The 19710-nt window shown below is 45.2% G+C and overlaps 7 protein-coding genes and 1 long non-coding RNA gene across 8 annotated transcripts; 5 read left to right on the plus strand and 3 right to left on the minus strand.

Annotated features, from left to right (window-relative positions):
• Positions 1-55: 55 nt before the first annotated feature.
• On the minus strand, positions 56-5641 carry Golgin245 (golgin subfamily A member Golgin-245). The gene is made up of 8 exons (XM_001361010.4): positions 5417-5641; positions 5095-5191; positions 4832-5022; positions 4554-4757; positions 834-4481; positions 705-776; positions 516-632; positions 56-442 (listed from the first exon to the last, which is right to left on the minus strand). The coding sequence occupies exons 1-8, from the start codon at positions 5498-5500 to the stop codon at positions 425-427; spliced, it is 4431 nt and encodes a 1476-aa protein (XP_001361047.3). The 5' UTR covers positions 5501-5641; the 3' UTR covers positions 56-424.
• A 152-nt stretch (positions 5642-5793) lies between these two features.
• On the plus strand, positions 5794-6894 carry LOC26532708 (uncharacterized). Its single transcript, XR_004468613.1, has 2 exons — positions 5794-6085; positions 6223-6894. It is a non-coding gene; the product is annotated as an uncharacterized lncRNA (long non-coding RNA).
• LOC4804492 (ATPase inhibitor mai-2, mitochondrial) lies at positions 6878-12666 on the minus strand. Its single transcript, XM_033377495.1, has 4 exons — positions 12648-12666; positions 12311-12381; positions 11849-11990; positions 6878-7117 (listed from the first exon to the last, which is right to left on the minus strand). The coding sequence occupies exons 2-4, from the start codon at positions 12358-12360 to the stop codon at positions 6989-6991; spliced, it is 321 nt and encodes a 106-aa protein (XP_033233386.1). The 5' UTR covers positions 12361-12381; positions 12648-12666; the 3' UTR covers positions 6878-6988.
• Positions 7267-9644, plus strand: yellow-d (L-dopachrome tautomerase yellow-d). The gene is made up of 3 exons (XM_001361012.4): positions 7267-8416; positions 8488-9237; positions 9296-9644. Exons 1-3 carry the CDS (start codon positions 7997-7999, stop codon positions 9428-9430), a joined length of 1305 nt encoding a protein of 434 aa, XP_001361049.2. The 5' UTR covers positions 7267-7996; the 3' UTR covers positions 9431-9644.
• On the plus strand, positions 9829-11825 carry yellow-d2 (L-dopachrome tautomerase yellow-d2). Its single transcript, XM_001361013.4, has 2 exons — positions 9829-10677; positions 10735-11825. The coding sequence occupies exons 1-2, from the start codon at positions 10452-10454 to the stop codon at positions 11775-11777; spliced, it is 1269 nt and encodes a 422-aa protein (XP_001361050.3). The 5' UTR covers positions 9829-10451; the 3' UTR covers positions 11778-11825.
• Positions 12667-15770: 3104 nt separating the features above from the next.
• On the minus strand, positions 15771-16731 carry RpS18 (ribosomal protein S18). Its single transcript, XM_001361014.4, has 3 exons — positions 16623-16731; positions 16212-16397; positions 15771-16148 (listed from the first exon to the last, which is right to left on the minus strand). Exons 1-3 carry the CDS (start codon positions 16623-16625, stop codon positions 15879-15881), a joined length of 459 nt encoding a protein of 152 aa, XP_001361051.1. The 5' UTR covers positions 16626-16731; the 3' UTR covers positions 15771-15878.
• A 640-nt stretch (positions 16732-17371) lies between these two features.
• Positions 17372-18414, plus strand: plu (plutonium). Its single transcript, XM_001361015.5, has 3 exons — positions 17372-17477; positions 17527-17925; positions 17983-18414. The coding sequence occupies exons 1-3, from the start codon at positions 17462-17464 to the stop codon at positions 18084-18086; spliced, it is 519 nt and encodes a 172-aa protein (XP_001361052.2). The 5' UTR covers positions 17372-17461; the 3' UTR covers positions 18087-18414.
• Positions 18415-18470: 56 nt separating this feature from the next.
• On the plus strand, positions 18471-19232 carry LOC6898500 (uncharacterized). Its single transcript, XM_002138505.3, has 3 exons — positions 18471-18494; positions 18584-18901; positions 18956-19232. Exons 1-3 carry the CDS (start codon positions 18471-18473, stop codon positions 19118-19120), a joined length of 507 nt encoding a protein of 168 aa, XP_002138541.2. The 3' UTR covers positions 19121-19232.
• The last annotated feature ends 478 nt before the right edge of the window (positions 19233-19710 follow it).

Genomic DNA, 19710 nt, shown 5'->3' on the forward strand with positions numbered 1-19710 from the left:
ATATTCAACTTAAACTAAAATACAGAAACACGATTGCACTTATGCGGGAGATGTGGGGGGCGCGAAAGAAGAGAGGCAAATCCCAATAGAAATGTACATACAATAGTGCATAGCATGCCAGACAGTGGGAGACAAAAGTAGCTAGAGTTCCACGGAGGACTGTACAATAATAACATCGATAATAATAACATATACATATTTATGCGGAGTGGGGTCTATGCGTGTTGGAAATGAAATGCTAGGACGCCAAAATCCATTGCCATATTTCATGCCTGCTCTGCCCAGTGTTTCGGGATGGGCGGGTGAGGTATAAGGTACTTGTTGTGATCTTGGGCTGCTAACCATTCTGATTAAATTTGTAGTCTAGAAGCGTGGCTGGGCATGGCTCCCACCAGCCGCCGTCGTGGAGAGCCATTAGTTCATGCTAGATCAGTTTATTCAACTGAAAGAAGCCAACATATCCGCGAATTATTTAATGAATTTTGAGTTTTTTTTTGTAGATGTGATGTTCATACCAACGATCGACGCTGATGCTCCTTCTCCAGGGCCACCTGGGATTGTTGTGGCGAGAATTTCAGCACCGCCGATATCACCTTGACCAGAGTCTCGTTGTTCGTGTTGCCGGTTAAGTACTGCCAATCAGGGAATAGATATTTAGGGCTTGCTTCGTGCATTATTGGTGCATCTCTGGACACGACACTCACCTGGAACATAATGTTGCGCAAATACTCAAACTCTGTGTTGGCCGGCACAGACTCGCTGTGCTGCATGGATACCTGGAAAGGCGATTCATGAAATAAATTGTTATCAACGAAGGATTCATCCATTCTTACTAGTGTTTCATCCAGTTGGCGCGAGAGTTTCGCATTCTGCAGCTTCAGGCGCTCGTTGGACTGTTCGAGTATCAGGAAGTTTTCACACTTTTGTTCAAGGAACAGGTTTCGATTCGTCACATCCTGGACCTCATTCATGATCTCTTTCAATTTTGACTCCAGCACGGCCTTCTCGCTGGTGGCGGCCGCTTCCTGGACGTGTTTGGGGGCCATGCTGTTCAGAAGTTGCTGAGCTTGAATGCCCGCCCTCAGGGTCTCCAGTTCATTGATGCGCTCGGCCATCTGCTGGTTGTTCGCCTGCAGTTCCTCGATTTCCTGTTGCATATTCGACTCGGCGCCGTTGCTCTTGTGTTTCAGATCCTCCAGTTCCCGCTGCAGCTGCTCGTTGAGGCTGCGCAGACTGTCGGCATCTGTGGCAGCGGAAGCGGAGGACACAGGCTGCTCCTTGAGGCTGGCCACCTCTTTGTGGAGTTCCGCAATGGCCGCCTGAAGACTGATCTGTTCTTCTTGGGCCTTGGCCAACTCGCTTTGTCTCTCCTGCAGGTGCTGCTGGGTCTGAAGCAGCTCTGTCTGGACTGCATCGCTCTGTTCGGTCACGAAACTGGCGTGTTCCCGCTGGCGGGTAAGTTCGAGGGCCTGTTCCTCCAGCGCCGTCTTCAGCTGATCTGCCTCCGCCTTGGCCGTCGCACTTTGGCATTCCTTTTCGGTCACTTGAGTGGCGTGATGCTCGACCTGCTCCTGAAGGACATACAGCTCGCACTGCAGCGACTTTAGCTTCGCCTTGAGCTCCCCATTCTCGGCCAGCTCATGCTCCAGCTGCTTTGTGTGCTTGTGGAGATACTCGTTTTCGACTTGAATTTCCTCATATTTGGCCAGCTTTTGGGTGGAGTCCACAGTGATCTCAAGTTGACGATCCTTCTGGGCGAGGGTCTCCTGCAACTCCTCCAGTCGCTGACTTTGCTGATCCATCGCCAGCTGGAGAGCATCATTGGCCTCGTGCAGCCGCTCAACATCCGCATTGGCTGCACTCCAGCGTGCCTCGAGCGTGGCCATCTGGCTGGCTTGGGCCACACTGGTGGCCTGCATTTTCTCTTGGACGCCCTGCTCTGTCAGCCTGAACGCATCGATCTGCTGGCGAAGATTTTGGATGGTCGCCTGCAGCTGGGACTCGCTCTCCAGGTGGCTGGCCTCCAGTTCGGTACAGCGTTCGGACTGGTCTTTCACCTGCTGCTCATGCTCGCGTTGGCGCTCTCGCAGCTCTAACAGATGCTGCTGCTGCTCGGCCAGATCTCTCTCCAGATTGGTCTTGACCCGCTGCAGCTCTTCACTGGCCGCCTGCAGGCACTCCAGGGCATCCTTGTTCAGAAGCGTCTCCTTTTCGTAGGCATCGCACTTGTCCTGCAGCGTGCGATAGTCGTGATCCATTAGCTCCTGTGCATTCTGCAGTTTCGAGTGTTCGTCGAGCACCTGCTGCATCTTCGCCTGAACCTTTGACAGTTCGTCCTGTTTCGCCTGCAACTGCAGCTGTAGGTGATTCGCCTGCTCCTCCAGCAGACAGTTGCGCTCAGACAGCTTGGTGTTTTCACTCTGAATTTCATCTATCTTGGCAGTGGCGCGCTCGTCCTGCGCACTGTTGCTCTGCTGCTCACTCTGCAGAGCCTCGATGCGGGACTCCAGTTTGCGGTTCTCGCCCTCCAGTTGGCTATGCGAGTACTGCACTTGCTGCAAGTGCGCCTGCATGCTGGTGATTTCCTCCAGGATAGAGCTTACGCGTGTCTGCAGCTCCTCTTTCTCGCTCTCCACCTGCCTGGCGAGACTCTGACTCTCCGCGATCTCCTTTTGGAGCTGCTCTACGCGGACTGATTGTTCGCTTGTCTTGGCTTGTTGTTGATCGTGCTGCTTTTTCAGCTTGTTCATCTTATTTACAGAGGCCTTCAGTTCCTTCTCCTTGGCCAGGAGACTCGCCCGACTGCCGGCAAGCTCCTGGTTGAGTGTTTCGAGCTGCGCTTTCAGTGCTGCTATCGTTTCACTCTCTGTGCTTTCATGCTGATCCTGAAGCATTTGGATTTCACGCTGCAGCTGCTCCAATCGCAGCTTGTGCTGCTCTTCTAGAGATGTCTTTTCGGTGCTCAGTGCGGCCACAGACTCTCGCTCGATCTCCAGGCTCTTTTCGAGCTCCAAGATTTGCTGCCCGCGCTCCGCCAGCTGCCCTTCAAGCGCAGCCACATTATCTTTGGTCTGCTTCAGTTGACCCTCAAAGTCCATCTGCTGGGAACGCTGGACAATTTCGAGCAACTGATCGTTGTGCTGCCGCAGGTCCTGCAGACTCTGCTCACTGTCTGTTCTGAGCGCGTGTACTTCCGTCTCCAATGCCCCAACCTGCTCGTTTTTGGCTGATAATTCGCCTCTCAGGGAGATCAAAAGTTGTTCGGTGCTAAAGAGGCTCGCCTCTGCTTCCCCTCTAGCCAATTGTAGTTCTTGTAGTTGGTCCTTGGCAGCTTTACTTTCGGACTCGAGATCCTTGTTCTCATGTTGTAGTTTTTGCAGGGTCTGATCGCTTTCTACTTTGAGAGTTTCCAGTTGCCTCTCTAGGGTGACCACCTGGTCTTCCCTTGCAGATTGCTGCATCTTTAGGGTATTTAGTAGCCCCTCCGTGAACAAGAGCTTAGCTTCTGCAGTTTCTTTGGCAACCTGTAGCTTCTTCAGTTGCTCGGAGCCACGCTCCTGGCTCTGCTGCCGTAATTCGTTCAGTTTACTTTCGCTTTCCGCTCTTAGAGTTTCCTGTTGTTTCTCTAGTGCGACCACCTGTTCCTCCTTTGCCGTGTGTTGCAACTTCAAGGACTTCAATAGCTTATCCGTGGACGAGAGCTGAGCTTCTGCAGTGTCTTTAGCCACCTGTAGTTTCTTCAGCTCTTCGGAGCCACGGTCCTCGCTGTGCTGGCGTAATTCGTTCAGTTTTGTTTCACCTTCCTCTTTGAGAGCCTCCAGCTGCTTTTCGAGGGCTACCACCTGTTGCTCCTTGGCTGTATGCTCCCCTCTGAGGGTGCTCAAAAGATGTTCTGTGGCAATGAGCTTCGCATCGCCTTCCTGTTTTAGTTCCAGCAACTTCTTTAGCTGATCTTTGACGTCGCTGTTTTGAGACTCGCGCTGGGACTCGTATTGCTTCAGCTTCTCCTGCAGTTGCCGCACCTCGATATCCTTGTGCTCCAGCTCTGTGTGAATGGCCTGCTTGGTCTGGGCTAAGAGCAAGACGTTCTCCTCCTCCTGTTTTTGCAGAGCTGCGTATTTCTCCGTCATCTCTCGAAGCTGCACTTGCCGTTCCTCCAGCAACTGCTGCAGATGGGACAAGTCCTCAGTGGAACTGCCATTCGCGGGAGGCTGGGACCTAACTCCTGATTCCTCCAGATCAATCAGCTTGTCGCTGTCTAGACCTTGACTGACCCGCTCTAGGGCAGCCGAAATATTTTCGGGATTCTCGCCGAGCAGCTTGAGCTTGGTCTGGTAGGCCTGCATCTTGCAGCTCATGTCATCCATTTCGATCCGTAGTGCCTCCTCCAGATGCGCCTTGGCCTGCTGTTCCAGTGTGCATTGCTCACGCAGTTCGCTGATCCTACGCAGCGCCTTGTCTTGTGTCTCCACCAGCACCGACTGCAAAGTAATTTTATCGGCAGCATAAGCAGGCGCTTATCAGTGATTGTTAAAGATAAGATTGATAGATACCCTTGCCTTGGTGCTGTCACGCTCCAATTCCTTGTACTTTTTGGCCAGATCCGTGTAGCGGCAGCGATACTTGTGGTAGCGATCGAGGGACTTCTTGTACGCATCGTACAGCTGATCCTTGGTGATTACATCCAGGCGTGCCGTCGAAGCAGAGTCATCAAACTCGCTGCTCGTCTCATCCAGATCCGATTGCAAGTGATAGACCTAAAGTTAATAAAAAAAAAAAAATACATTTTAAATCGTAATCGTGGGACTATTCCATATATTTCGATATTTACGGCTGGGGCATCGTAGGAGGGCAGGCGAAAGGACACATCGCTGGCCATGGATGAGTTGGACAGCTTGCGGCTCCTTGGTATGGCTCCGCCGCCCAATCCATTGAGCGATTGTGTGGAGGAACGTCCCCTCAGCGAAGAAGCGCTCGTCGCTGGCAGCTTTTGTATGCGGTACGGTGAGTTCTGAGGCGTGTCTGTGTGCATGGAATGGAAAATGGGCTGATAAGAAACTCAAACATAACTGGCAGAAAGCAAAGAAAGCTCACCCTCCTCCGTGATGCTGAAAAAGTTCTCATTGGTGCCGCTGCTGGTGTTGGTGTCCGAGCTGTTTGGTGTTGTGTTCGTCGATGAGCTCACGGCCGCCTGCAAGAGTCATTAGGCATGTGCGGGAATGTGTGTTAGTGCAAGGTTTTCCTGGGTGCTGTGCTAGGCCAGCAGCTGGCCATAATGTCTATTATGATAGTGGAAATGGGTCAAAAATGCATTTTCATGCCGCTCCACTTGCTCAATTTCACACACACACACACACTGAGATTGTTTTTGCCTGCGTATGTTTTCATCAATTTGCATTTTTTCTTTCCCCCCTACCTGTGCAGCAGTCGCGAATTGTTGGAATTTGGATGGTGACGCTTTCACCTCCTCGATCAGCTTATTCTTCAGATTGGCAAACATGACGACCCACTTGCTGCACTACTTGTTCACGGCCTGCGCTACCTGGTGTAATCACAATTCAATTTTTAATTAAAAAACATCTAACATAAATAAATACGTGTCTGCAGAACTAGCGATGTGCGATTTGTCGATAAATATACCGTCTGACCATCAGGAATATACCGAAATATACCGTAAATATAACGATGAAAAAACGGCTAGGTTTTAAAAGGTGAAATCCAAGAGATTAACTGCGAAAATAGTACTGTTTGCTAAATTCTTCTTGTTAATCCATTCCATCCTATCCTTCCTCTTTACTTACCTGAACTGCGCAAAACTTCTTCAAGATTCATAATTTTCGTGGATTGTATTTTAATACCAACTGGTCAACAATAGGCTAATCCTTCTCTGTCCATAATCGGAAATCATATTCCACGATTTTGATATTCGGTTTAATATTACTAGCTAGCTAAAGCCCCCAGCCGTAAACACATAATTTTATCCGATTGGTAAATCAATTTCCTACTGAAAGGCTAATTTTGAGTACTTAATTTTATTGAATTGTGTGTTAAATGAAGATTAAGAAAAAAAGGTGAAAGCATAAACGTAAGTGAGTATGAAATGTTACTTTATTTGAACACTTGTTGCTGGTCAACCGGTAGTATGAACCGTTGTATACCCTATTTTCTTTAACATTCAAATACTGTTTTACAAGCTGTTTTGAAATGCCTACTCATCCGCAGAATGGCGTTGTGATAGATGTCTGTTAAAGTGTGCGAGGTGTAATCTAAGAGTTTCAATCACCGACTTCAACCCCTTCTGGCCGATTTCAGTGTGGGATATCCACTACGTGTCTTTCCGTTTTCCGGCACATCTTTTTGCTCGAGAGATGAATACTCCCTGGTTTCACCAATGGGAAATTATGGAAATATTGGCTTCACTTAACAATAGACTGCTAAATGTGTACGTCTTAAAAAACTGAATGAATGCTGAGCCAGTCTGCTAATTAATGAATGACTCGCTTTTTATCAGCTCAAGCTTGTGTTTGGGGGAATTTCTTTTTTCAAATGATGGAAATGCGGCATCTTAAACACTCTGCAGCGTTAGAGTCTGTGTAGCTACTTAACATATTTTTTTTGGTGGTTTACAAACTCAATTAGAATCCGGAGATACTCATTCTGATGAAGGCATATATTAGCGTAGTAGTAGTATTAAACCCATAACCAGTTGTAGCACGAGGCCCGATAATAACATGAACTGGCTTCCGAGTTGACTATTCTGTACCTGCGGGTGGGCATACCACTAGAGTAATATTAATGTTTAATTAAAGCCTTTAAAATATCTGTGTTTTATTCATGTAGATTTTACAAACATTGAAAATTGGTGAGTGTATAAACTGCGCACTGATCGGATAGGATAGGACAAATACAATTGAGTGAAATGCATTTAAGTAAATGTCTCGATTTATCACGCGTCTGTGTGATTTGAGAGCTTTCTCCGAGCTGGCGCTCACTTGTGCAGGTTCTCGAGGAAGTTCTTGTGGCGCTGAATGGCCTCCTCGTGCTCCTTGATCTGCTGATGGTGGAACTCGGCCTGGTGGATCTGGTCGTTCTTCAATTTCTCCAACTGGCTCTTTTGCTACAATAAATTTCAAACAGAAACAGGCATAACAAAAGATTAGAACATATTGTACTCGAACTGAAAATAGCAAATCGTAAAAAAGCTAATTACGGGTTAGCTTAGACCGTTCCGGCCCCCCACCGGGGCCGCTCATCAATTATTGACAACGCTGCCTGTCATCATTAGCCACCTGCCCCGTCCCCACTTTGGTTACAATATAAGACGAGAGGCTTTGGCCGCTTCACAGTGTCTACAATTCCCCGCTTCGTCAATGTCACGAACAAATATTTGGTAGCACACATTTTTAGCACGTCAGGCTAATGCAAATTACCTTACCCTTGGGAGACCAAAGCTCTGGCACACAAGAGAAGAGATCGAAGCAAGACAAAGTGTTGTTGTAAGTGCGTTAAAAGTGGCTTGGGATAAACCATCTGCCGGGTTTAAGAACCTGAACCAGGTGTGTATCTGTGTGTCTCAGCATCACCTATAGGTGTAGGGTCTGTTCTGCGCGTGCTCATCTTCTGAGCCAGTTTTCAGTTTATAGTTGGCCGCACGACTGTAAACTGGCATCGCCGATCCGACGAGCAAGCAAAAGGTGGCAAAGAAAGTGTTCGGGAAAGATTGGGGTCAGTGTATAATATTATTGCGCATTTCAGGCCGCATCTGGCCAAATATTAAATACAATAAAATTCAGTATTCTGTGGAACTCAAACAAGACTAATTGAGAGTCAACAACAGCTAGACAAAGCTCTCCCTTTCGATTATACGTTTCCGCGCTGCTCTCGTTTTTCCCCTAACACTTATCAGGTCCCCAAAAAATATTCAAAGGCAAGCCAAAGTTGATAAGAGGCCCCTCATTGACGGACAAAAGCATTTAGCCCACAGCCGAGCTACAGAATGGAGCATCTCCGGCTCTTGCTGATCGCCCTCTCGCTGACCCTGGCCCATTCGGCCTACAACAGCGCAGGCGGACCACGGCCACCCCGTCCAGTGCGCACTGTAGAGCCGCTTTTGCAATGGCAGCAGCTGGAGTACGGCTTCCCCACTGCCCAGGATCGGCAGGACGCGCAGACAGCTGGAAATCTGGTGCCCGAGAACGGGACCCCCATCGATGTGCAGGCGCAGCATATGGCCAATGGCATGGTGCGGGTGTTCACAACGATTCCGAGATTCGCCAACGGCATCCCCTACACGCTGGCGACAGTCTCCGATCAAGTGGGAGGGAAAGGCCCTCTGCTGCAGCCCTATCCCAGCTACTCCTGGCACAACGGCCATGGCGAAAACTGTGATCTGATTACCTCGGCCTTCCGTGTGGCTGTAAGTAGTTAATGCTACGATCCTACTACGAATTGAATGTTCGTTAAGACAGAAACCCCTCTCTCCGCCAGATCACTGAGTGCCATCAGATGTGGGTGATCGACTCGGGCATAATTGGAACCGATCAGCTGTGCCCACCACAGCTCCTGCAGTTCGACCTGAAAACCGATAGCCTCCTGCACCGCTACCGTTTCCCCAACGACACTTACATTCCACGGGGCTCGCTCTTCATCACGCCGAGTGTCCTGGTGCAAGATCCACCACCACGCGGCACCTGCAGCCGCACCATGATCTACATTGCTGATGTCAACTACCACGGTCTGGTCGTGTACGACCACCAGGCGAATACTGCCTGGCGAGCCGAGAACCGCTTCATGTACCCCGATCCGGACTATGGGCGCCACACGATTGCCGACGAGAGCTTCGACCTGATGGATGGTCTCTTCTCGGTGAACAACGACAAGCGCAACCTATACTTTCATCCGCTGGCCAGCGTTGGAGAGTATGCCGTGCCCCTAAGTGTGCTCAACCGAAGGGAGAACTGGGCGAGCGGAGTGGAGGCCATGGCGGATCAGTTTAAGCTACTGGGCAGGCGCAAGAGCGAGTGCGCCGCCTCGGCCATCGACAGCATGAACAATGTCTACTGCGTCACTTTCAATCCCATCAAGCTGTTTGTGTGGAATGTCAACACACCCTACAGCTCGCGGAATTTTGGCGCCCTGCCAGCCAAGTCCGAGGATCTGCAATTCGTCAGCGGCATGAAGGTGGTCCGCAATCCGGCCGGCTACGAGGAGCTTTGGCTGCTCTCCAACCGCTTTCAGGTAACTGGATAGCATGGCTAACTCTTGTGGATTGACTAAATATAACTCTTTGTTGCAGAAAATTTCTGCGGGAACACTGAACTCCAACGAAGTGAACTTCCGGATTTTGCGCCGCAAACTGGATGATGTCCAGGGCGGCGTGTTTTTTGCCAGCGATGATGAGCTCTCCAACCGACTGGTGTTCAAACCATGAGGGGGAAATCAATTGCTAATATAATTCGTTATACCCCTTACTTAATTCGTGCTTTGGACCAAGTTACAAAAACATATCACTTAGGCAATGTGGTGCTTATTTTCAAAGGAAGAGTCCAGAAATACTTTCCAAATTTGATGGTTGTACGATCACATCACTTTACGGCGTACATTGTACCAATTGTCATAAAAAATCATATTTTTTAGAATTGTAAGAGATTATTTGATTGATTAGCGCTGAAACATACTACTACCCGACTAAAACTGGTTGATTCGAGTAGTAGCCACAAGACCTAGGCTTGAACTTCGGATAATCTCATCCTGACAGTCGCATCTTTAAACGTTATATAATCCTGATAAATAAGGCCTATATACATCATACATGCATCTGATATGGTAACGTAACAAAATTAGTTTCATGCCAGACTCCACTGTATGTACTCGCGTTATTCAATTACGAGTCTCTTGCGGCACCACAATTGTCGCAAAGTTCAGGTTCGTGGTTATCACCAGATGATTATGCAAGGTTTTCACTGTGGTTTCAGCAGCGGCGTTGTCTCAACGTGATTGAAAAGGGGTACCAATTCTATTGGCGCACCGTGCTGGTCATAGCCGTTCCAGATTTGTGCGATTTGTCTGCTGACAAAACCGAAACTGGATTGTAAATCGAATTTAATAACGAATGGACAATTGATAACAATTAATGGGCCAATGAACCGTTTGGACGTCATGGCACATGGCTGTGGAAGCCAAAATGGGTGGAGTGCATAATTATCCAGCACTAGGAACTCGTTTTTTGAAATATGGACACAAATACAAGCTACAGTCAAGTCAACGAGAATTTCAATGCACAATGTTTGTGTGCAATTAAACCAGTTGCAAAAGTTGACCCGATTGGCCTGCTGCTGGTGGTAGACGGAGACGGATTAGAAAGACATGGGCCAGTAAGTGGCGGCGCATGCGCAGTCTCTGTTTGGAGTTGGAGTGAAGCACACATCTCGCGAAAGTGAAAGGATTACAGCATGGTACAGCATTTGATAACTTTCAGCTTCTGCGTCTGCTTCTGCCTCAGGTTCCTGCTGGCTTCATCCGCACAGCATGTGCAGGCCCAGGCCTTGGACAGTGTGTATCAGGCATACAACCTGGAGTTGGCTTTTCCCTCGGACCTCGAGCGGGATAGAGTGCTGCGTGAAGGTCTCTACGATCCCGCCAATGTGATTCCCATCGATGTTGACGTGTACTATAAGCGTAAGACTCGAGACAAAGTTCCCATAAGACAGCTGTGATTGCATCCCTTTTGTTCAGATGGCGATCCAACGCCCTCAATCTTTTTGACCATTCCGCGCTTTGCCAAGGGTGTGCCCTATTCCCTGGCCTATGTGACCAACGAGATGAAACCAAATGGGACCCTTCTCCAAGCCTACCCCAGTTACGAGTGGCACAAGACTCACGGCGCCGACTGTAACGGCCTGACCTCTGTCTACAGGACTCAGATAGACGACTGCGGACGGCTGTGGATCCTGGACAGCGGCGAGATCGACTTTGTTCAGCTGTGTGCCCCGCAATTGTATGCCATTGATCTGGAGAATGGCCAAGTGGTGCATCAGTACCGCATGCCGAAACGCCTCTACAAGGAGGGCGTCAGCCGCTTTGTATCGCCCACCATTGAGCTCGATTCACACAATTGCGATGTGGGATTTGTGTACATGGCGGACTCTATCGGAGACGGAATTGTGGTGTACGATGTGGCCGCCCAGCAGTCGTGGCGCATCGAGAACAAGTATACCTATCCGCATCCCGATTTCGGAACTTTCACCATCTCGGGAGATAGCTTCCAGCTATGGGACGGCACTGTGTCGACCACTCTAACGCCGCATGCCTTGGGCGTGAAGAGAATGATGTACTTCCACTCCCTCTCCAGCGACTGGCAGATGGCCATCCCCCTGGATGTGGTCAACAACGCCAGCAACTGGAAGCTGAACGACGTGAGCGCCGCTCTGGATCAGTTTGTGGTCCTGGGGAAGCGGGGCAGTCAGTGTGTGGCTGCTGCCATGAGCGAGACGGGAATGCTGCTCTGTGGCCTGGTAAAGCCAGCCAGCATTCTGGCCTGGAACACCCAAACACCCTACACGCATCAGAATCTGGTCATGCTCATCGAGGATGAGGAGCGACTCCAGTTCACGAGCGGTCTAAAAATCGTGCGGAATCACGAGGGCAAAGAGGAGCTATGGGCACTATCGAACCGATTGCAAAAAGCATTTGGGGCCGGACTCAACTTCAAAGAGATCAACTTTCGCATACAGAAATGCGGGGTTCAAGAGCTGCTAAGCGGCGGGCCGTGCTATTAATTGGGATTGTCGTTAGTCTGGCTACCAAATAAAACTGATACGAATTTGCTTGTTTTTCTCGTTCCACTCACCTTCTTGTAGAAGTACTCCTCCTCGCGGGCGGCCTCCATCTTGCCAAAAGCGCCGCCAGCCTCGCGGATGGAGCCACCGCCGCCACCGCCCCTCCCGGCTCCACTGCCGAGATCACCCAGCTGGCTACTCATCTTGGCCACCCTGCAGGAGAATCAAATGATAGTCCAATCAGTTCTTTGAGAAGTGTTACGTAACAAATGAAGTAACCGTATACACACACACACACATACACACACAAACACAGGCTGACAGAGGGAAAGCCGGCCGCTGTTGCGGGGTCAAACGTAAAGCCATTTAATTCGAAATTGTTTATCTTATCGCATATTGACGAAAACTGCCATTCGGAGCATACATACATAACAATTGCCTGGGAAGTCTCCTTCCCATCCACCCAGAAAATGTACATATATTAACGTTGGTATGTCAGCTAATTAGCAGTTTAGAAACAACTAAATACTTACTGGAGCCCGGCGGGGTAGAGGCGGGAAACGCTACGACGTACAACGAACATTCTTAGTTTTTATTGGACGATCTGAAAAGATTCAACAGTTCATTAGTAAGCCCAATGAGTCGCAGTTTACTCCATAGCGACCGCCATCGAAATTGGAGTGCATTCAACTTTGAAAACAGAAAAGTTGAACAAAGACTGCACACGTCTATACATAGGATAGCGAAAGTCTTTGCCTTTTGTTTACACAAAAAGAGCCATACATATACGCACAAGCTAATATTTCACAAACAAATGGCTCCCCTTACATATATAAAAATTAAAAAAATGCCGGGCACCCACTAGCTTACTTGATTTTTTTCGCAAAATTGTATGGCGCAAGTTTGAGCTTTCTAGCAGTGTGACCGCGGATTTATCGTTGAAATATACTGCCCTGCCCTCGGAAACATACCGAAATATACCATATATCATTTGAAGAATATACCGACTAATTTAAGCTCTACATTCCTCGCTTTTGATATTCCCTCCAATATTACTAGCTATGTGGATCTCTCAGCCCTGCCCACATAATTTTATCCAATTAATGAATCTATTTTCTACTCGAAAGGCTTATTTTAAATACTTGTCGTTGATTATTTTTGAATCAATGTTGGTTCTCAACAACAATAGCGTCTAGTATGATGAAAAACCGACCTTAGCCCACTAAAGCCCCCCTATTTAAATAGTTCAACTACTTGAGGTAAATGGCGGAAAATATTAACGATTGTAAATTCTTCTTGTAGATTCATGCAATCTTTCATCTGAACTTAAAAAAAAACAACTATATTTTTCACCTGAACTGCGCTAACATCATTAAATTTTCATTATTTTCGGCGGAAAATTGAGATACCCCCTTGGCTTTTAATAGGTTAATAGTTCTCCGTCAAGGATTGGACACCATATTGCTGTATTTAGAGATTCCGTCGAATATTATTAGCTATATAGAACATTTAGCCATGCCCACATAGTTTTATACGATTGGTAAATCATTTTTCTACTTAACTGGTGTATTCTTAATACTTGCTTTTATTGCATTTTGCGTAAAAAGAGGTTCTAGCGAAATAAGTCAAACAAAAAACAAGTAGCGAAATAGATCAATCAAAACAAACGAAAAAGGAAATTGCTCAATTTTATATTCCATTGAATAATGCTCACTAACTAAATCTCTCAGCAATACCCACATAGTTTTATCCCATTGATGAATCAATTTTCTACTTAACTGGCTTATTTTTATTACTTGCTTTTATTGTATTTTGACTAAAACAAGGTTTAAACAAAATAGTTCAACAAAAAAAACAGTCGCAATGTTGCTGGTATTTGATGACATGATGCGTGTATAGGCCTTTGTGCACCCTATATCGTTAATTTTATATGTAGATCAAACGCAATTTATTAAGACCTTTTCTCAAATTGATATGTTTTTGACTTATTCATGTGTATTATTAGTATCTTGTATATATTTATCTCGATCCTGAGCCTTGGAAGACAAACGTATTCACAATTCTATAATATCCATTTCCTCCAGGGTATGTGTGCTTGGAACTAGCAACATGTTTGTGTATGGAACGAGACTCATTGTTGCTAAAGCGAAAATGCGGCGAACTGCGGCGAATTCAAATTCGATTCAAAAAACGACCAATTCTTTGTTCCGTTGAATAATACTATCTATGTGGAACATTTAGCCATGCCCACTCAATTTTGTACGATTGATGAATCTATTCCAATCATGATTGGCCTATTCGAAATACTTGCATTTATTGGATTTTTACATAACATTGAAAATTAAATTAATAAATGACAAAAATACCATTTAGCACTAAAAAACACCACATGGGAGCGCGGCGAAAACCAGTTCTTACAGTATGACCCTCAGAACAGCACCGAAATATACGGTCTCATTTTCAAATATACCGAGTGGCGGCAAAAATGTGAGCGACAAGGATTTAAATGTTGTCAACCGGGCCTGCCCACATAATTTTATACGATTGAAAAATTTTCTACAAGATTGGATAGTTTTTAATCCTTGCTTTTATTGTATTTATTGTAAAAAAAGGCTTAAACGAAAAAGTTGAACAAAAAAAGAGTCGCTATATTTCGTGTAAGCCGTAGTATACGCTTTTGTATACCCTATTTTGTTAACTGTATATGAAAGTATAAATATTGATATGAAGATAAAACCTAACTAATAAAGACCTTTTCTCAAATTGACATTTTCTAGACATATTCATGTATATGATGAGTGTTTTGTATTTATATCTGGATCCTGATACCTATTCTTGGTCTCTGCAAGAAGACAATAAGCTTTAAAATATCGTTGAAATATTAAAAATAATATGTAATAATATTGAATAATATTAAAATATATTGAAAATAATTTGTTTTGCCTGGGATGACAAACATATTCACAATTCTATAACATCTATGTCCCCCAGGGTATGTGTGCATGGCATGGGACTCATTGTTCTGAACCGGTTATGACGACCAATTCTTGGTTAATCTTTCTTCCGTCGAATATTCCCAGCTATATAGATCTCTTATTTTTGCCTAGATATTTTTATATGATTGCTGAAACAATTTTGATCAAGATTAACTATTTTTAAGTACTTGCATGTTATTTGCAGACTCATTTGTTGTCAGCCAGGGTATGGTCGTTTGTATACCCTATTTTGTGAATATTATATAAAGATACTGTTTTCCAAGCAGCTTTCAAATGTAATTAATAAAGGCCTTGTTTTAGATTGCATTTTTTTGGTCTATTCATGCATTTGATTAGTTATTTGTATATAAAACCTGATCCCTGTAGCGATCTCTGTAAGACCACTAATTGCAAAATATCGTTGAAATACCTTGTAATATACTTATGCATCGGTACTTTTGGGGGATAAGTGAAACATATCGGCGTTTTATTTTAAAAATAATATTATAGACGAATGTGAATGAAATTTAAAATGGTTGTCTTGTCATCGAGTTTTGCATACCTTATTTTCCAATATAAAATTCGGTAATATATCTGATGCCCTGAATGCCACTGTGATATGGAATGTTTATAGACATCTACACTAAAGTCTAACCATCAGATTGATTTTTTCTGATCGATTTGGGACCTGTAAATTATGTGGCTGGTCTCTGTCTGGCTGGACGAGTAGTAAAGTAGAAATGCCGTGCACATAGTGTCTGGCTCTAAGAATTGGTGGATTAGACTGAAGTTTTGGATGGAACAACGGAACAATAAACAAAATGGTGGGCCCCACAATGATAACGATAACGGCAAGATTGGCCAGTTGAAAACAAACATTCTTGCAATTAAAAAACCGCAAGATGCTCCTCCAGAATTTGTTTCTTGCCGCAGGTGTATCAAGAATGTTAGATTACTTTTGTTTGCAAACGCACACTTGAATTACAATACACAAATACGAAAACAAAAACACTACACATTAATTCCGCACTAAAACGTTCCAGTTTCCGTTTTTTTCATTTATTTTTGGGGTTTTTGTAAAAGTTAAAGTAGAATCAGCGATCTCACTGTGGGGAACGTTGGCAGCTTACTTCTTCTTGGACACACCCACAGTGCGACCGCGACGACCAGTTGTCTTGGTGTGCTGACCACGGACACGCAGGCCCCAGTAGTGACGCAGACCGCGATGGGAGCGGATCTTCTTCAAACGCTCCAAATCATCACGCAGCTTGGAGTCCAAGTTGGAAGAAGTCAGCTGCCAGTACTTGCCATCGATAATGTCCTTCTGTCTGTTGAGGAACCAGTTGGGCACTTTGTACTGCAGAGGGTTGGTGATGATGGTGACAACCTTGTCGACCTAAAAGCGAAATGAAGAAAATTCTATTAGTTGCCGCTCGAAAAGTCTACGGTGTTTGCTTACCTCCTCCTCAGTGCATTCACCGGCACGCTTGGTGAGATCCACATCGGCCTTCTTCAGCACAATGTTCGAGTAGCGACGACCCACACCCTTGATGGCGGTCATGGCAATACCAACTTTGCGCTTGCCATCAATGTTCGTATTCATGATACGAAGGATGTGCTGGAACTTCTCTGGGATAACGAGCGACTGCAAAAAACAAACCCAAAAGTTGCATTACACGAAACACAAACAAAGGAAACAGAAATTGGCAATGTCATCTTCGCAGCAAAAATTTTGCCCTTGTTAGGCCCTTTTAATGCAGCATAAGCTTGTCATTGCATACTTCATGCTATGCACTGAACAGTTTCACTTCAGCCTAATGGTTTTGTTCTTTGATGCCCCGAGATATTGCAAATTTTTTCGACGACGCACCATTTTTGCCGTTTGTATGAGCCAAATTCTCGAATTGGAAAGAAAGAGACGGAAAACGGATGTCGTGTTGACGTTTGTTGCAGTGTGACCGCGGTATTCCGAGAAAAATATAGGGTCTTACCATCAGAAATATACCAAAATATACCGTCTTATTATGAAAATATACCGTAAATATACTGACGAACTTAGCCCACTTCAGCCCCCTCAGGTAAATTCCTCTAAACTTGAAAAAACACCACGATATCTTTCACCTGAACTGCACTAAAATGAGTCCATTTTCATTATATTCGGTGGAATATCCCCCCTTGGCTTATAATAGGTTAATCGTTTTCCGTCAAGAATTGGAAACAACATTCCTCGATGTGCCGTTATAATGTAAAGATGATAGCCCGACTAGTCCAGCCCTGGTTTTCTGTTAAGTGCCGTTACAATGTAAAGATGATAGCCCGACTAGCCCAGCCCTGGTTTTCTGTTAAGTGCCGTTATAATGTAAAGATGATAGCCCGACTAGTCCAGCCCTGGTTTTCTGTTAAGTGCCGTTATAATGTAAAGATGACAGCCCGACTAGTCCAGCCCTGGTTTTCTGTTAAGTGCCGTTACAATGTAAAGATGATAGCCCGACTAGCCCAGCCCTGGTTTTCTGTGAAGTGCCGTTATAATGTAAAGATGATAGCCCGACTAGCCCAGCCCTGGTTTTCTGTTAAGTGCCGTTATAATGTAAAGATGATAGCCCGACTAGCCCAGCCCTGGTTTTCTGTTAAGTGCCGTTATAATGTAAAGATGATAGCCCGACTAGCCCAGCCCTGGTTTTCTGTTAAGTGCCGTTATAATGTAAAGAGATGCCTGGAATGAATGGTAAATTAAGATGATAATAAGTGCACTTGTACAGTATGAAATATTTTAGCGCTCAACTGCGTTGGACAAAACGATTTGGTGTCCTTGCGCATCATTTGCACTATGGCGCGCAACCGAGAGTACAATGTGGAGGAACTGGACAAGTACGGGAACACGGCCTTGCTGAAGGCTTGCTATTTGGGGCGCTTCGAATGCGCTCGCACTCTTTTGGAGTTTGGAGCTAATATTTACGCGGTTAATTACTTTGGACAAAATGCATTAACTTTGGCCACCTACTCTGGGAATTATCCTTTAGTTCGTGAGCTACTGCAACGCCGTTCCTACAAGGATTTTAATCTGTCTTCGCTTATTCCCGCCTCTTGTGTAGCCGCAATGCAAAGCCATGTCGATATTGAAGAATTCTTTATGAAAGTGGATTCAAGTGGTGCGCACGATCAGACGGTGCACGGTAAGTTTATAACATATACATTTGTATATATTCGCTCATATGCTTTCTTTTTGATAGGTCTTGGCGTATACGATTTGCACGAAATGGTGGAAAAGGCTAAGAAGATAGATCAACAAATGCAGTCCTCTCAGCCCACCTTTATCCATCATCGCTTCCGCTAACTGCCTTTGAAAAACTTTAAGACCATAACAACAACAAAATTATCATTATTCATGTCATTATTTTTGGATATGCTTACTGCCTTACTTTGTTCGATTGTTCGGTTATTTGGAAAAATTTCAATATTGTTTATTGCTTCTGTCCCGGGTACCCTGTGATTATCTATTTACGATTCAGTGGTACTTCGATAAGAAGCCACAAAAGCGAAATTAAAGCAAGAATGGATTGTGCAGAAGATCGGATATCTTTATAACTATAGTTTATTAGTGTTCAATCAGCGTTTAGAGTAATTAAAGCAATTTCACTCTACCATGCATAAGTGAACACAGCCTAAAATAACACGTTCGTGTCATTCAAATTTTATTGTGCTCTCAAGAGCAGGAACAATGCGTGGCCAGCTGATTATTTCTGTGCTTCTCGGATTATTCCTAACATTCCACATCAATATAAACGTAAATATAATACTAGTAAAGTGGACAATATTGAACCAAATTTTTAGGATGCTGTCGTCTTTAAATTTACAAACGTCGTCTGCGGGAGTTACAACCAATCCTGGTTCGTGTTCCACAACTATCGTCTGAGGGCCGTCAGTCGAAACAAAGTGCTCCTCAATATTAATGGGACGGTACTACATCCGGCCAACAATATTTCAATTCATGTCAGAATTTTCAAAAAGGCAAACGGCTACAAGCCCTGGCTCGTTGATATTTACGTTGATGGCTGTCAGTATATTTTAAAGCGGAATCAACCTGTTTTGAATATAGTCTATGGGCTCTTCAAACAGTTTAGTAACATAAACCACTCATGCCCCTACGTGGTAAGATTATACGGGTATGTCTAACCACTTGTACATCGGAAATTTATATTGCAGGGTCCACAGATTATCAAAGACTTTTATCTAAGACCTGAGCTACTGCGTCTTCCCATGCCAACAGGGGATTATTTATTGGCGCTTCAGTGGTACTTCGATAAGAAACTACAGTTTGATACGAACATTAGTTTTACATTCGTGGAGGATCTAATGAAGAGCAAATAGTAGGAATCCACTGAATACAGATTCAGTAGAATCCTGAAGATTCCTGAAAACAACAGTAGAAAATGAATTGTACCGATTAATCAAATATATGTACATATGGGCTAATCCGTGATATTTGACTGAACGCTGTATGAAACGAAAGGTAAATAGCAACGGAACTGGGGGTCTAGTTTCGGTAAAATAAAATCTGTTTAGCCGAGAACCATTTGTTATTTTTAAGCTATAATTATCAGCATTTATTGACTCATTCATGCGGCAATGCGACGCTACAGGCTGCATGCTATTCGAGGTGATAAATTCGAATTTGAATCACCAGCAGCTGTTATTGCCCTTGGAGTGGCAAACGAAATCAAAAGTTGGCATTTGCAGATCCTGCGGAGTTACCGTTTTGCGCTTAGGAGACTAATTCAGCAGTTACAAACAGGTTAATTGAGACCGTAGGACTAAGAGCCGATTCTATTGGATTTTGAAGCCAACGGTCAGCTCCTTAAAGCCCTACCGCGTCTGAATCATAAATGTGCCTTCCAAACACACAGAATGCTTTACAACTGTGATGCAAGCCAATGCCCGAGCGCGCAACGCATTTCGCG

Source organism: Drosophila pseudoobscura, chromosome 3 (genome assembly GCF_009870125.1).
Source record: "Drosophila pseudoobscura strain MV-25-SWS-2005 chromosome 3, UCI_Dpse_MV25, whole genome shotgun sequence".
In the NCBI taxonomy this organism is placed as follows: domain Eukaryota; kingdom Metazoa; phylum Arthropoda; class Insecta; order Diptera; family Drosophilidae; genus Drosophila; species Drosophila pseudoobscura.

Bases quoted from the DNA above. Each gene is read 5' to 3' on its own strand.
- Golgin245 (XM_001361010.4), bottom strand. From the start codon at position 5,500: ATGTTTGCCAATCTGAAGAATAAGCTGATCGAGGAGGTGAAAGCGTCA. The intron at 5,023-5,094 runs GTGAGCTTTCTT...CCATGCACACAG, and splicing joins TTTCAGCATCACGGAGGAGG to ACACGCCTCAGAACTCACCG. The intron at 777-833 runs GTAAGAATGGAT...TCGCCTTTCCAG, and splicing joins GCCAACTGGATGAAACACTA to GTATCCATGCAGCACAGCGA.
- yellow-d (XM_001361012.4), top strand. From the start codon at position 7,997: ATGGAGCATCTCCGGCTCTTGCTGATCGCCCTCTCGCTGACCCTGGCC. The intron at 8,417-8,487 runs GTAAGTAGTTAA...TCTCTCCGCCAG, and splicing joins CCTCGGCCTTCCGTGTGGCT to ATCACTGAGTGCCATCAGAT. The intron at 9,238-9,295 runs GTAACTGGATAG...TCTTTGTTGCAG, and splicing joins TGCTCTCCAACCGCTTTCAG to AAAATTTCTGCGGGAACACT.
- yellow-d2 (XM_001361013.4), top strand. From the start codon at position 10,452: ATGGTACAGCATTTGATAACTTTCAGCTTCTGCGTCTGCTTCTGCCTC. The intron at 10,678-10,734 runs GTAAGACTCGAG...CCTTTTGTTCAG, and splicing joins TGTTGACGTGTACTATAAGC to ATGGCGATCCAACGCCCTCA.
- LOC4804492 (XM_033377495.1), bottom strand. From the start codon at position 12,360: ATGTTCGTTGTACGTCGTAGCGTTTCCCGCCTCTACCCCGCCGGGCTC. The intron at 11,991-12,310 runs GTAAGTATTTAG...ATTCTCCTGCAG, and splicing joins CTCTACCCCGCCGGGCTCCA to GGTGGCCAAGATGAGTAGCC. The intron at 7,118-11,848 runs GTGAGTGGAACG...AATTTATTGTAG, and splicing joins AGGAGTACTTCTACAAGAAG to CAAAAGAGCCAGTTGGAGAA.
- RpS18 (XM_001361014.4), bottom strand. The intron at 16,149-16,211 runs GTAAGCAAACAC...TTTCGCTTTTAG, and splicing joins GTGAATGCACTGAGGAGGAG to GTCGACAAGGTTGTCACCAT.
- plu (XM_001361015.5), top strand. The intron at 17,926-17,982 runs GTAAGTTTATAA...TCTTTTTGATAG, and splicing joins GCACGATCAGACGGTGCACG to GTCTTGGCGTATACGATTTG.
- LOC6898500 (XM_002138505.3), top strand. From the start codon at position 18,471: ATGCGTGGCCAGCTGATTATTTCT. The intron at 18,495-18,583 runs GTGCTTCTCGGA...CCAAATTTTTAG, and splicing joins GTGGCCAGCTGATTATTTCT to GATGCTGTCGTCTTTAAATT. The intron at 18,902-18,955 runs GTAAGATTATAC...TTTATATTGCAG, and splicing joins ACCACTCATGCCCCTACGTG to GGTCCACAGATTATCAAAGA.